The sequence below is a fragment of the Erythrolamprus reginae genome, chromosome 1 (genome assembly GCF_031021105.1).
Source record: "Erythrolamprus reginae isolate rEryReg1 chromosome 1, rEryReg1.hap1, whole genome shotgun sequence".
NCBI lineage: Eukaryota > Metazoa > Chordata > Lepidosauria > Squamata > Dipsadidae > Erythrolamprus > Erythrolamprus reginae.
Genome location: NC_091950.1, coordinates 346,542,390 through 346,558,019, shown reverse-complemented (window position 1 = coordinate 346,558,019; position 15,630 = coordinate 346,542,390). Strand labels below are relative to the sequence as shown.

The following is a 15,630-nucleotide window of genomic DNA, read 5'->3' as shown; positions in this document are numbered from 1 at the left end:
TGGAGGCCCTTCTGGTGGGCCCAGGAGGCTTGTGTTTTGCCCTCTTCAGGCTCCAAAGGCTTCCCTGAAGCCAGGGGAGGGTAAAAAGGCTTTCCCCCATTCCCCCGGAGACGCTCTGGATACCAAAAATGCCCTTCTAGAGCCTCTGTACAAGCCAAAAATCATCTGGCCAGCACACACATGCACGTTGGAGCTGAGCTAGGGCAACGGCTCGCTTGCTAGCAGATATGGTTCTGCGTGCCACCTGTAGCACCCGTGCCATAGGTTCTCCATCACTGGTTTAGATTAAGCAAAATAATACTTATCTCAGTTTGAACTTTGGATATTAACACATTATATTTACAGTTATATTCATTAGAGATTGTTTTCATAAGGAAATTTTCTGTCTCATATCACTGCTACAAATACAAAATGGGTTACAATTATTTTTAAAAAAATATATTTCTATTTTATTTGCCTGCTCCTTATTGTCCATTCACTTACCGTAATTTTGGGTACTTAAAAACATAGTACTGTACTTGAAAACTCAACACCACCTACAAATCAGTATAATGTAACTAAAATATAGTTAATCATTGCCAATTGAAATGGTTGCTCAAGAATGAGAGTATTGAAAACTGCCTAGAATGCCTTAATCTTTATAAATGGCTTATAGCACGTGAAGATACAGGTAGTCCTTGACTTTCAACAGTTGATCTAATGACTGTTGAGGAAAACATGTGCATTTATTCCATAGATAATGTAAGCTTGGTGTGTATACTGCTTTTTAAATGGGGTTATTTCTAAAATTATGTAGTTGTGTGTGTGTTTGTGTAGATATAGATAAGTTGGTCCTATATTGAATCACAATACAGTGATCTCTCGGTTAGCGCGGGGGTTACGTTCCAAGACCTCCCGCGCTAACCGATTTCCGCGTTATATTGGATGCGGAAGTAAAACCACCATCTGCGCATGTGCGCCATTTTTTTCATGGCCGCACATGCGCAGATGGTGGAGTTTGCGTGTGGGCGGCGGGGAAGACCAAGGGAAGATTCCTTCAGCCGCCCAACAGCTGATCTGCTCCGCAGCGCGGAAGCAGCGAGGAGCCGAAGATGGGGTAAAGGCAAAGGGGAAACCCCATCTTCGGCTCCTCGCTGCTGCCGCGCTGCGGAGCGGATCAGGTGTTGGGCGGCTGAAGGAACCTTCCCTTGGTCTTCCCGCTTGCCGCTTGCCAGTCCACACACACCCCCCTGGATGAGCCGGCCACAGGGGCGAGGGGTGGGGATGAAGGGGCAGGACTTCCCGGGCGGAAGGCATGCTCGGCTCTGCCGCTCCAGCCCCTTTCGGCCGAGCCTCCCCGGCCAAGCAGCCAGGGAAGTCGAGCCAGGCGTGGCGGCGGCAGCGCTGCTTCTCCGGTCGCCCGGTCCTCTCCTGCCTCCTGCGCCGATGTTCCCCGCTGCGACGGAAGGCAGTCGCTTGGCTAGGGAGGCTCGGCCGAAAGCGGCTGGAGCGGCAGAGCCGAGCACGCCTTCCGCCCGGGAAGTCCTGCCCCTTCATCCCCACCCCTCGCCCCTGTGGTCGGCGGGGATGAAAGGGCAGGACTCCCTGGGTGGAAGGCGTGCTCGGCTCTGCCGCTCCAGCCGCTTTCGGCCGAGCCTCCCTAGCCAAGCGACTGCCTTCCGTCGCAGCGGGGAACATCGGCGCAGGAGGCAGGAGATGACCGGGCGACCGGAGAAGCAGCGCTGCCGCCACCACGCCTGGCTCGGCTTCCCTGGCTGCTTGGCCGGGGAGGCTCGGCCGAAAGCGGCTGGAGCGGCAGAGCCGAGCACGCCTTCCACCCAGGGAGTCCTGCCCTTTCAACCCCGCCGACCACAGGGGCGAGGGGTGGGGATGAAGGGGCAGGACTTCCCGGGCGGAAGGCGTGCTCGGCTCTGCCGCTCCAGCCCCTTTCGGCCGAGCCTCCCCGGCCAAGCGGCAGCCTTCCACCGGGAGGCTCAGCATTCCGTCAGTCGTAGCGCTGGCTGTCAACTTTTCTTTTTAGCACTGGGGAGGCAAGTCAGCTCCTGCCCAGTTTTAAAAAGAAAAGTTGACAGCCAGCGATTGTTCCGCTGCCGCCAGCATGGCCTGGCTGGCAGCGGAAGATGTAACGGAGCCCACGGGGGATTCGCCTTCCTCCCACCCGCAGCCGAGACTGATTGTGGGCTCCTTCGCAACCTCGGAGAGCTTCCGGGGCATGAAAGCTCACGAAAACCAGGAAGCTCTCCGAGGTTGCGAAGGAGCCCACGATCAGTCGGCGGGAGGAAAGCGAATGCCACGGGGCTGGGCTCGGCTCCCCCCTCGGCTCCCCCCCTTACCAGCCCCGCCGCGGAAGGCTCCATTCTGTTCCCTGCCGGCCCGATTGAGCGGCCGGCGGTCTCCATTCAGGGAACAGAATAAAAAAAAAATTATTTTTTAATATTTTATTTTTTAAAATAATATTTTTTGAAAAACCGCGTTGCAGCGTTTCGCGCTAATCGAGAACGCGCAAGTCGAGGGACCACTGTAATGTTAAGTACTCCAATATAAAACCTTTGGTTGTATTTTGATTTTTTTAAAATAACATAGCCTATGTGATGGAATCTCAATTTTCTCCAATTACAGAGATATTCCCCGAGTCAATGCACCTCTTCCCCCGAACGGCGTGCACATTTCCCAGGTCGGAACTCAGGTTCTCCAGGTTGGCATTCTAGAAGTCTACACTCTGAATCTTCAGTGGAACAGAATTTGGGGATTAATGTTGGCAGTGATCGTTATGGTATTGATACACCTGAGAGAAAGAAATGTGATAGACTGGGCTCACCGGATGATAACCTGAGTGATATGGATAGGTAGGTTTCTTTCAAGACTTACTTCTTACGGTTATGTTTGTTCATGCTTTTCCATGCTTGATATAAAACACCACAGTCTTATAAGACGTAATGAAAAATAACATTGGCCAAGCAATATTGAGAGAGAGAGTAGTGTAGTTTCTCATAATTCCAGAATGAATATTTCATAATTCCAAAATGAATAATAGCTCATTCATGTACCATAACAAAAATAGCTATGTTAATAATACTGTAATGCAGTATGTCAATAAACTTAAATATATTTAAAAATAATTTAATAAAAGAATACATGTGTAGTATTATAATCAGTTGTTTGACAAAGTCCAAAAGAAAAAAACATTTTTGGTATAATATCAGTATTTGGATTTTCATTAAAGGTAGATTTATCCCTTTTCTGTATATGAATTAAATGACAAAGGCAAACATTCTGTGGTATGTGGTGGCACGGAGAGCACCGAGCAGTGGCTGGTTCGGGCTCTGTTTACGCAGCCATGAAGCGGAATCAGCCTGGCTGTTTCGTGTCTGCAACCTTGCTGGCCAGGATCAGGTCAGAGTCGTTGCTGGCTGAGATAAGCAGGCCAGATTCTGTGAGTTGGACACACTGTTGCCTGGGAGGAAAAGAGGGAGAGGAGGCACTGCAAGAGAGCCCATTTCTCACATTCTTCTCCTGGGTGGTGCCAGTGCTCATTGGCCGGCGAGGGTGAAACAGAGAGGGATGAATGAATACCTTAGTGTGTGCTATCAGTTGTCTTCCAGTGCCAGAAATGTTGTTGTTGCCTTTCATTGGGGCACAAGGGGAGCCTCTTACCGTCTCTTCTCCCTACCTTGCCAGGCATGGCAGGGCTTCCTGCCCCTCGCTTAACCACCCGTTCCCTTTATCAAATGGTGTGGCAGGTGGGGAGGGGTGAGGTGATGGACTATTATTATTATTATTTATTAGATTTGTATGCCGCCCCTCTCCGAAGACTCGGGCGGCTCACAACAGTAATACAAAAACAATATAACAGTGAGGCAAATATAATATTAAAATAAAACATATCTAAAATCCCAACAATTTAAAACCATATAACACATACATACCAAACATAAAATATAAAAGCCTGGGGGAGGATGTCTCAGTTCCCCCATGCCTGGCTATAAAGGTGCGTCTTGAGTAATTTGCGAAAGACAAGGAGGGTGGGGGCCGTTCTAATCTCTGGGGGGAGTTGATTACACAGGCCTGGAGCCGCCACAGTGAAGGCTCTTCCCCTGGGGCTTGCCAAACGACATTGTTTGGTCGACGGGACCCGGAGAAGGCCAACTCTGTGGGACCTTATCGGCCGCTGGGATTCGTGCGGTAGAAGGCGGTTCCGGGAGTATTCTGGTCCAATGCCATGTAGGGCTTTAAAGGTCATTACCAACACTTTGAATTGTGACCGGAAACCGATCGGCAGCCAGTGCAGGCCACAGAGTGTTGCAGAAACATGGGCGAATCTAGGGAGCCCCACGATGGCTCTCGCGGCCGCATTCTGCACGATCTGAAGTTTCCGAACACTTTTCAAGGGTAGCCCCATGTGGAGAGCGTAGCAGTAATCGAACCTCGAGGTGATGAGGGCATGAATGACTGAGCAGTGACTCCTGGTCTAGGTAGGGCCGCAACTGGTGCACCACGTGGACCTGGGCAAACGCCCACCTCACCACAGCTGAAAGATGATGTTCCAATGTCAGCTGTGGATTGAGGAGAACGCCCAAGTTGCGAACCCTCTCTGAGGGGGTCAATAGTTCCACCCCCAGGCTAATGGACGGACAGATGGGATTGTCCTTGGGAGGCAGGACCCACAGCCACTCCCTATTGTCTGGGTTGAGTTTGAGTTTGTTGACACCCATCCAGGCCCCAACATCCTCCAGGCACCGGCACATCACTTCCACTGCTTCGTTGACTGGACCTGGGGTAGAGATGTATAACTGGGTACCTCACCCCATGCCCTTAGATGAACTCACCCAGCGGTTTCATGTCGATATTAAAAAAGCAGGGGGGAGAGGACCGACCCCTGAGGTATCCCACAAGGGAGCAACCTGGAGGTCGACCTCTGACCCCCCACTAACACCGACTGCGATCGACCGGAGAGGTAGGAGGAGAACCACTGGAGAACAGTGCCTTCAACTCCCAACCCCTCCAGCCGGTGCAGAAGGATACCATGGTCGATGGTATCGAAAGCCACTGAGAGGTCAAGAAGCACCAGGACAAGAGGCCAAGCCCCTGTCCCGGGCCCAACAGAGATCATCCATCAATGCGACCAAAGCAGTTTCCGTGCTGTAGCCGGGCCTGAATCCAGACTGCTGAGGACCTAGATAATCGGCTTCTTCCAAGGACCGCTGGAGTTGGAGCGCCACCTCCTTCTCAACAACCTTTCCCATAAAGGGAAGGTTGGAGACTGGACGGTAGTTATTAAGCACGGCTGGGTCCAGGGAAGGCTTCTTGAGGAGTGGGTGCACAAGTGCCTCCTTATAAGGAGCCAGAAAGGACCCCTTCCCCAAGGAGGCATTGACAATCTCCTGGACCCAGCTCTGTGTCACCTCTCGACTGGCCGAAACCAACCAAGAGGGACACGGATCCAGTAGACAGGTGGTGGAACTCACAGCTCCAATGGCCTTGTCCACTTCATCAGGTGTCACCAAGTCAAACTTCTCCCAGACAGATGGACAAAAACGTTTAGCCCCAGTCACCTCGACTGACTCGTTGTCAGCCGATACTGCTATACAATTGGAGTCGAGGTCTGCCTGGATCCGAGCGACTTTATCAGCGAAAAACAAGTTAAATTCCTCGGCACTACCCTGCAAGGGCTCCTCAAGTCCCGCCTGATTTAGAAGGGAGTGGATCACCCTAAACAGAGCGGCCAGGAGGGATTCCGCCGATGCAATCAAGGCGGCATGGTACGTGCATCTTGCCGCCTTGAGCACCACTTTGAAGGTCTTAATAAAAGCTCTTACAAGTGTTCGATCGGATTCAGACTTACTCTTCCTCCATCGTTTCTCTAGATGCCTCTTCTGGCGTTTCAACTCCCGGAGCTCCTCGTTGAACCATGGAGCTCTACAGGGTCTAGTACCACAGAGAGGTCGCAATGGCGCAATTTGGTCAAAAGCCTCTGCTGCCGCCTTGTTCCAGGCCTCAGTGAGAGTCTCTGCTGAGCTGTGGATGAGTGAATCTGGTAAAACCCCAAGCGCCCTCTGAAAGCCCTCGGGGTCCATCAGGCATCTGGGGAGGAACCTCCTAATCAGTTTCGCCTCCCTGCGGGGGAGGATTGGAGCCAGGAAATCAAGCCACAGTAGAAAATGGTCTGACCATGACAAAGGCAATGCTTCTAAGCCCCTTAGTCTCAGACCATTACTCAATTGCCCTGAGAGAAATACCATATCGGGTGTGTGCCCCCCCTCATGAGTCAGACCCTGAACTACTTGAGTCAGGTCCATGGCCATTATGGTGGCCATGAACTCCTGTGCCAGTCGAGAGGAACCGCCGAGTGACGGCAGGTTGAAGTCCCCCAGGACGATTAGTCTGGGGAACTCCACCGCCAACCCGGCCACCTCCTCGAGCAGCACAGGCAGGGCTGTTGACATGCAGCTGGGAGGCAGGTACTTGAGTAACAAACCCACCTGAACCCCTAAGTCCAACTTCACAAGGAGCGACTCACAACCCGCAATCTCAGGGGCAGCGAGTCTACCCAGGCGAAGGTCTTCCCTGGCTACAATAGCTACTCCTCCCCACCTTCCCTGGAGTCGAGGCTGATGCCATATCTGAAACCCGGGTGGGTGTATTTCTGAGAGGGGGACTCCTCCCTCTGGGCCCAGCCAGGTTTCAGTCACACATGCCAGATCGGCATCCTCATCCAGGATCAGATCCCGGATGAGGAGAGCTTTATTTACGACCGATCTGGCATTGAGCAGCAGCAACTTGAGCCCAGGGCCCAGATTGCACTCGTAACCAGGACCCTGGGTTGAGCTCACGGGGCCGGAACAAGGGATCGCTTTTAGGCAGCGATCTCTTTTTCCTCCAGAACCGCTCGCCCCGTGACTCCCGCCATATCTTACTCTCCCCAGCACAACCGGAATGTTCTGGCCCTCTGTCACCCTGGAGATAGATATCCCCATCCCTCCTGTCTCTCTACCGTCAGGTAGGCTAAGTTCCACATTCATACTATCTCTATTATTCCCATACATATCATCCCACCCAGCCCACTCATTCATATCATAAGAATTACACCACCCACTCAAATCATCCTTCATTAAACCTCCCCCCATAAATTAGTTAAAAGTTAGTTATAGAAAAATTAATAACAACCCTTAATATTTAGTACTAGCAATATCAAAAACCCTTAATTCCTTAAAATAGAGTAAATATAAGATGTAAATACTAAATGTAAATATGATAATAAACTATAAAATACAAAAATATAGATAGGATCGAATACATTATGTTAACAAGCTAATTAATAAGTGCAAATGCATCAGTTCAATTTGGGTCAGCCCAGTAGCAATGTCCATAAGAACAACTGAATCGCCAGTTCACATGCAAGGGGACAATAGATTCTTCCGGTGGTGTAAGGAAGAGAGAGTCCACCCTTATAGGAGTCCATAGAGGAGGAGGGGGGGTCATGGATGTTATGAATAAGTTCTAATGAGGCATGGGTAAGGCTCTCTATCCCAGATCTTCTTGTGATAGAATCTATGGAAACTTCTAGAAGTCCTCCCTCACCAGTTAAAGTGCCGGTGGCAATAAATGTAAACAACATCATCCAGACAAGGTAGTCCACATAGAAAGGTCTCTGCAGTAATCGGGGTTCCGCGGACAAAAGGAGAGCAATAGTTAGAGAATAGTGGAAGGGCTCACTCACTTGGTCTCTCTCCTTGGTATGAGAAATGACAAGCTGGCTTTAAGTCCAAGGAGCCAAGGTGCAGACAAATCTGCTTCTCGGTGTTATAGCGGTCGCAACAAGATCTCCAAGCATTCTGGCCACTTCTCTGATGAGAGTCATGCTGTTCCCAACGCCCAGAAAAATTCCACGGCATCCACAGAATGTTCAACATCTCCAGGCTCCCAGAGTAATTTCTGCCAGTTGCTGCTACTCTGATTGTTCTCTGTAGCAAAAAACACTTCACATGGCCATGGGATTTAAACTCCGGTCGCTCTCTCTGTTCAGATCTAATTCGAACGTGCTGTTAATTACTGTTAGTTTTACACATTTGCCACCTCCCGTTCGCTCTCACTCTCTCACAGCTTCTCTCACAGCTGGTGTTTCTGGAAACTCCAGTCTCACTCTCCTCAGCTCTCATAAATGCCGTTCGCCATCTTTCCTCCCCCTCAGATCTTAAATCTCCAACACTGTCCTCCCGTTTAGCTCTCACGTCTGTTTTCAGGTCTTGAAATAGATTAGAAAATGGTGTAATGCCAAGGACACAAAGCAGGCTTAAATTACATTAATGAAGTTGTCAATTCTGCTGTTTGATGGAAAAAACCATCGTTTTCGGTTCGGGCGATGAGAAGAATGGCTGGGTTTGGACACGCAAGGGCTCATTATGGGTGTTTTTCAAATGTGATGGGTTTTGGGTTTTTTCGCCCGGTCCTCCACGGGGGGAGGGGGGGAAAGCCAGGATTTCTCAGTCCATTTTCTCCTTCATGGCCATGATCTCTAGCGTGCTCCTTTCCTCCCACCCCTAAAAAACCGGCTGTGCGGCTGCCGCCTCCTTCCCTCCCCTCCGTTTTGCCTGGGATCGAGTTCGTAGCCCCTTGCTGGGATTTTCCTCCGTCTGGCTCTCTTTATTTTAAAAGAATCACTTTCAGATCACAGAGAAGGAGAGAGGAAAGTAGTGCTTTTTACATTTGTATTGTTTGAATTCAAGGAGGAGGGGCTATAAGAGACAATTTTATTGGCAGTTTGTGTTCAATCAGATTAGGCTGGGGCAGGATTAGACTGGGAAGGATAAAAAGCAGGAAAAAGCCATTTTAAGTTGCACTTTCAGATCACAGAGAAGGAGAGAGGAAGGTAGTGCTTTTTACATTTGTATTGTTTGAATTCAAGGAGGAGGGGCTATAAGAGACAATTTTATTGGCAGTTTGTGTTCAATCAGATTAGGCTGGGGCAGGATTAGACTGGGCGCGCAAATCATATAACCAGGGCCGCCGATAGGGCGGTACTACTGGGAGTGGTGTCACAGGCCTGGCCAAATTGAAAAATGGGGGGGGGCCGCGCCCGCCAAAACTCTCCAAACCCGATTGCGACGAACTCTGCCTTTGCTGAGCTTCTCTGATCGCGGCCCGCACCTTCTTCCCACCCCCGCGAGGAAAGAAGGCAGGGAGGCCGGCAAACAGGTAGGGAGCCCCGATGGCAGGGCCCTCCGTAAGCCAAGCCGCGCTGCTGGGGAAGCGGAATTGGGGAAGCCGGAAGAGGGCTGAGCCCGGCCGGCTTCTCCGCCGGCCTTGTGTCCCCCCGAGGATTGCGAGGGCAAGAGAGCCGCGCCTTTCGGCCTCCGGAGGTGCTGGGCCGGGGGTTCGGGGGGGGCCGTGAACGCCGCCCGGAGCCAATGGCTTCTTTTGGGCTTACTCACTCGAATTCCTGCTGCTGGCGCTGGGAGCAGGTAAGTGCGCGCGGGCGGCCGGGTGGGAAGGGCGAGGCGCGAGGGGGAGGCAAGTGGAGATCTCGGACCCTCTTTTCATGCTCAGTGAGCCTTTCTTTGGAGTTGCCTTTCTTTTTTTCGTTCTTTCTTTCTTTCTTTCTTGCTCTTTCATTCTTTTTTTCTTTCTTTCTCTTTCTTTCTTTCTTTCTTTCTCTTTCTTTCTCTCCTTCCTTCCCCCTTCCATTTCTTTCATTCCCGCTCTCTGTTTTTATTTCTCTTTCATTCATTCATTCATTCTTTCTTTTCTCTTTCCTTCTTTCTTTCCTTCTTTCTTTCTTTCCTTCTTTCTTTCATTTCTTTTTCTTTCTTTCTCTCTTTCTTGATCTTTCATTCTTTTTTCTTTCTCTTGCTTTCTCTCCTTCCTTCCCTTCTTCCATTTCTTTCATTCCCCCTCTCTATTTTTATTTCTCTTTCATTCTCTTTCTTTCTTTTCTCTTTCTTTCTTTCCTTCTTTCTTTCCTTCTTTCCTTCTTTCTTTTGTTTCTTTTTCTTTCTTTCTCTCTTTTTCACTTGCTCTTTCATTCTTTTTTCTTTCTCTTGCTTTCTTTCTTCCTCTTTCTTTCTCTCCTTCCTTCCCTCCTTCCATGTCTTTCATTCCCCCTCTCTCTTTTTATTTCTCTTTCATTATTTCTTTCTTTCTTGCTTGCTCTTTTCTTTCTCTCTTTTACCTCCCCTTCCTCTATTTCTTCTTTTCTTTCTCCGTCCTATCTTCTTCCTTCCCTCCCTTCCTTCAGTCCTTCCTCTCTTACTCTCCCCTTTCATAAGTTTCCTTGCTTCCTTCTTCTGTTCCTGTCCCTTCCCCCTTTCTTTCTTTCTTTCTTTCTTTCTTTCCTTCCCTCCCTCCCTCCATTTCTTGCTTTCCTTCTCCTTCCTCCCTTCTTTCCTCCCTCACTCCCTTCTTTCACTCCTTCCTCTCTTACTCTCCCCTTTCACACCTTTCCTTGCTTCCTTTGCACCCTTCCTCTGTTCCTGTCCCTTCCCTCTTTCCTTCCTTCCTTCCTTCCCACCCTCCGTCCATTCATTCACCCATTCCTCTCTTGATCGCCCCTTTTACCCTTCCTTCCTTCCTTCCTTCCTCCTTCCTTCCTTCATAGCTTGCCCTCGCCTTTCTTCCCTTCCTTCCAGATGGGAGTGCCCCCTCAAGACACCCGCCCAACTGCTGGTACCCTGCTTTTTCTCTCCCCTCGTCCTTTCCAGCTCCTCGCCGGTGGCTGCCGAGTGTGGGATCCCTCTCCCCTCACTAGAAAGCACATGGTTTTGTCAACAAGGCCTCTTCCAAGAAGGGAGAAGTGCCAAAGAGCCGTAAATAAGCCTCGCTCCGCCTGACCGATGGCAGGAGGCTCTTTCTTTCCCTCGCCACTCCCGCTTCTTTCTTTCTCCTGGACGAGTCCACACAATCGGCTTAACCCAGTTCCTGAAATAGCCTATGGCAGTGCTTCCCAACCTTGACAACTTGAAGATATCTGGACTTCAACTCCCAAAATTCCCCAGCCAGCATTTGCTGGCTGGGGAATTCTGGGAGTTGAAGTCCAAATATCTTCAAGTTGCCAAGGTTGGGAAACACTGGCCTATGGGACCGCCTCGCTTGGCGTGAAGCGGGAAATGATCCCCGGGGGATGGAGTGGCTTGGCGACTTAAAATAGTTTTAAAATGGCGGGGGGGGCCAGACACTTAGGTTGTATGGGGCCCGAAAATTCCTGATGGCCCTGCATATAACTATAAACCAAAATCAGCAAAGTTTGGTAGCAATAGGAGTTGTGGATTTTCTTGCTAAGTACTTGTATTTCAATACAGTGTTAAGATGACTGGCTTGGTGCAGTGTAACACTTGTTTGGCTGTTGTCTTCCGTAGTACCTTGTGGAACTTGGGGTACTGCCCTCTTTGCATAAGGACATCTAGGTTAGATGGCGAGATCTCTAGATTGCAGTCCTTAGTTTGTAGCTTGCAGTCACAAGTGGAAAGATTGTCTCAGCCACGTGCTGTAATGCAGCCATGTGTCCAGCCTCCACTTCCACAGCGCCCCCCGAGGAGGAGGGCTGTGTGGACAACTGTCGGTTCAGGAAGATTGCGTGCAGTTGAGCAAAAACATAGCAATTTTGGTCTCTCTGTATCCAATTCCTATAATGTTCTTGCGAATTTAAATAGTAAGGATGTTGGAGATATTAGCAAGGTCCCTCAGGCAGAGAATGAGGGGATGTTCAAAGGGGAAGTTGTCGCAAATGTCACCAAACCATCAAGTGCAGTTAGTAGAAATAAAAAGAGGACACATTTTCTTGTGGGTGATTTGACTGTTAGAGGTGTTGATTTGGGACAGAGTAAGGATGTGGTGAAGGTGCTGAGGTGTCTCCCAGGGGCCACTGCCAGCAGGGACAGGAGGCGGATTACAAACATTGTCAAGGCTGTGAGTAAAGGGAATAACGTTGATGTGGTGGTGCATCTTGGCACAAATGATTTGTCCCAGAGAAATGTTAATGTAGTAAAAAGAGATTTTCAGTGTCTAAGTGTGGAGCTGGGTAAAATAACTGATTCAGTGACTTTCTCAGAGGTGTTACCGGTTTGTGGCCAAGAGGATAAAACAACGTGTATCAGTGAGTTTAATGTGTGGTTAAGGCAGTGGTGTAAAGCTGAAGGTTTTGGCTATGTAAGTCATGATGTCAGTAGGTGGTCTAATAGGGAGTTGTTTAAGAGGGATGGTTTGCATCCATCATACAGAGGTACCCAGGTACTCGGTGAGGAATTCAGAACTTTTTTGGACAGGCATTTAAACTAGGTAAAGGGGACAGAGATGTAACTGATGTGGGTCATTTCTGTCCCCGACCAATGAGGATAAACCAGTTTTTGGAAGCTTATGAAAAGGGAGCTGCAAATAAAATAGATGTAGTTGTTGATGATAAGGGGCAAACTAATAATGAAAATAATGTTCTTCGGGTAATGTGCACGAATGCTCGAAGCTTGAGCAACAAGCTCTGAATTAATGGCCATAATATCTAGAGATAATTTGGATCTGGTTGCCATAACTGAGACATGGTTTAAGGATTCTAATGAATGGGAAATATCCATACCAGGATATACACTGTATAGGAAGGATAGAATAGAGAGAAGGGGAGGTGGAGTAGCCATTTATATTAAAGAAAGTCTAAAAACAACACTAATTCAAAATACATGTCAAGATCTGGAGACCCTCTGGATTTGCATGCAAAATAAAGAAGGTTCTGTCATTAGAATTGGGGCGATCTATAGGCCTCCAGGGCAATCTGAGGAATATGACAGCAAGATGGTGGATGAAATTACCCAAATGGCAGTAAAGGGAGATATTGTGGTTATGGGTGATTTCAACATGCCTGATGTTGACTGGAATATCCCCAGTGCCCTTAGATGCAAAAGTAAGAATATAGTAGAGGCCTTTACAGGAGCAGCTCTGGCACAGCTGGTTAAGACACCAACTAGAGGGGAGAATATTCTAGATTTAGTTTTTACGAATGGGAATTGGGTTTCAGATGTCAAGGTGGGAGAAAATTTAGGTTGCAGTGACCATCTATGTTTGTGGTTTGATGTAAAAACTCATTGCGAGCAATCCTATAATGCAACCAAAGTATTGGATTTCAGAAAAACAAATTTTAATGCAATGGGGGAATATTTAGATAATGAATTAAAGGGGAGGGATAAAATGGCAGGAGCGAGCACCCAGTGGACTGTATTAAAAAAGGCCATCTTAAAAGCCACTGGACTGTATGTAAGACAAATGACTAAAGGTAAAAGGAAGAAGAAACCGCTATGGTTTAGCAATGATGTAAGGGCTATAGTCAATGAAAAAAAGGCTGCCTATAGGAGGTATAAAGAGTCTGGAAGTATTGCTCATAGGGAGGTGTATAAAATGAGACAGAAGGAGGCAAAACAGATAATATATGCTGCTAAAGCCTCAAAAGAGGAAGAAATTGCCAAATCTGTAAAGAAGGGGGATAAAACCTTCTTCAGATATATTAGTGATAAGAAGAAGAAAAACTGCGGCATCACGAAGCTTAGTACCGGGAATAATACATGCATTAATGGGAATAAGGAGATCGCTGACCATTTCAATAGGTACTTCTGTTCAGTTTTCTCAAAACACCCCTTGCAAAATAATACTATAGAGGGATATAGCATTGGTTCCAGCTGTACGGATTCAGCTCCAGTGATTTTAGAAGCCGATGTCTTAGAAGAACTTGAACGATTAAAGATAAATAAGGCAATGGGTCCAGATGGCATCCACCCCAGAGTTCTTAAAGAACTCCTGTCATTACTACCCCCCTGACTGATTTGTTTAACCAATCCTTGTTAACAGGAGAAGTTCCTGAGGATTGGAGAATGGCCAGTGTTGTGCCTATCCACAAGAAGGGCAGTAGAAAAGAAGCTGGTAACTACAGGCCAGTTAGCTTGACATCAGTTGTAGTTAAAATGATGGAGATTCTACTCAAAAAGAGGATAAATCAGCACCTAAAAAACAATAACTTATTGGACCCAAATCAGCATGGCTTTACTGAAGGCAAATCATGTCAGACTAATTTCATTGATTTCTTTGACTATGTCACAAAGGTGTTGGATGAAGGTGGTGCCGTGGATATTGCCTACCTGGACTTCAGCAAAGCCTTTGATACGGTTCCACATAAGGAGCTGATAGATAAATTAGTGAAGATTGGACTTAATCCCTGGATAGTTCAATAGATTTGCAGCTGGCTGAAGCGTAGACATCAGAGAATTATTGTTAATGGCGAGTATTCTGAGCAGAGCCAGGTTACAAGCGGTGTGCCACAAGGGTCTGTTCTGGGTCCTATTCTTTTTAATATGTTTGTGAGTGACATAGGGGAAGGTTTGGTAGGGAAGGTTTGCCTATTTGCCGATGACTCTAAAGTGTGCAATAGGGTTGATATTCCTGGAGGTGTCTGTAATATGGTAAATGATTTAGCTTTACTAGATAAATGGTCAAAGCAATGGAAACTGCAGTTTAATGTTTCCAAATGTAAAATAATGCACTTGGGGAAAAGGAATCCTCAATTTGAGTATTGTATTGGCAGTTCTGTGTTAGCAAATACTTCAAAAGAAAAGGATTTAGGGGTAGTGATTTCTGACAGTCTCAAAATGGGTGAACAGTGCAGTCAGGCCTAGGGAAAGCAAGTAGGATGCTTGGCTGCATAGCTAGAGGTATAACAAGCAGGAAGAGGGAGGTTATGATCCCGCTATATAGAATGCTGGTGAGACCACATTTGGAATACTGTGTTCAGTTCTGGAGACCTCGCCTACAAAAAGATATTGACAAAATTGAACGGGTCCAAAGACGGGCTACAAGAATGGTGGAAGGTCTTAAGCATAAAACGTATCAGGAAAGACTTAATGAACTCAATCTGTATAGTCTGGAGGACAGAAGGAAAAGGGGGGACATGATCGAAACATTTAAATATTTTAAAGGGTTAAATAAGGTCCAGGAGGGAAGTGTTTTTAATAGGAAAGTGAACACAAGAACAAGGGGACACAATCTGAAGTTAATTGGGGGAAAGATCAAAAGCAACATGAGAAAATATTATTTTACTGAAAGAGTAGTAGATCCTTGGAACAAACTTCCAGCAGACGTGGTAGATAAATCCACAGTAACTGAATTTAAACATGCCTGGGATAAACATATATCCATCCTAAGATAAAATACAGAAAATAGTATAAGGGCAGACTAGATGGACCATGAGGTCTTTTTCTGCCGTCAGACTTCTATGTTTCTAAGAAAAACACGGGAGAGGAAGCCACCGCAACGCTGGGCAGGCGAGGCTGTAAGATCTCCCACAACTAGCTTCCAAAGGATCTCTTGTGGGACTCCCCTTCCTCTCCCGTCCACTCCTTAGCCAACCTGGTCCCGCTCTCTTTCCAAGGCCAGATTAAGGGAACTGGGCGGGAAGGCCAAGGTGGGCAGAGAAAAAGAAAAGCCGGGTGGATGTGTTGGGAAAGCAGGGCCGTTTCGACCCGGGAAGGTGGTAGTACCACAAAGGTGCAAAAAAAGAGGAAGCCCCTCAATCGCTTGGCCTCCCTCAGTAAAAGCATCCTACACACCCCCTTCCGCCCTTCCCGCGCTTCTTTTCCCTACTCCTCTGAGGAAGTCCTGCCCAAGCCG

The 15,630-nt window shown here is 48.0% G+C and overlaps 1 protein-coding gene across 1 annotated transcript in view; it reads left to right on the top strand.

The window, feature by feature from the left end:
* LOC139157422 (zinc finger protein 318-like) overlaps positions 1 to 15,630 on the top strand; it is a 39,265-nt gene that overhangs the window by 4,825 nt on the left and 18,810 nt on the right. Inside the window, exon 2 of the mRNA XM_070734173.1 lies at positions 2,620 to 2,846. Within this exon, the coding sequence (XP_070590274.1) occupies positions 2,620 to 2,846 (227 nt within the window). The remainder of the gene's footprint in view (positions 1 to 2,619; positions 2,847 to 15,630) is intronic.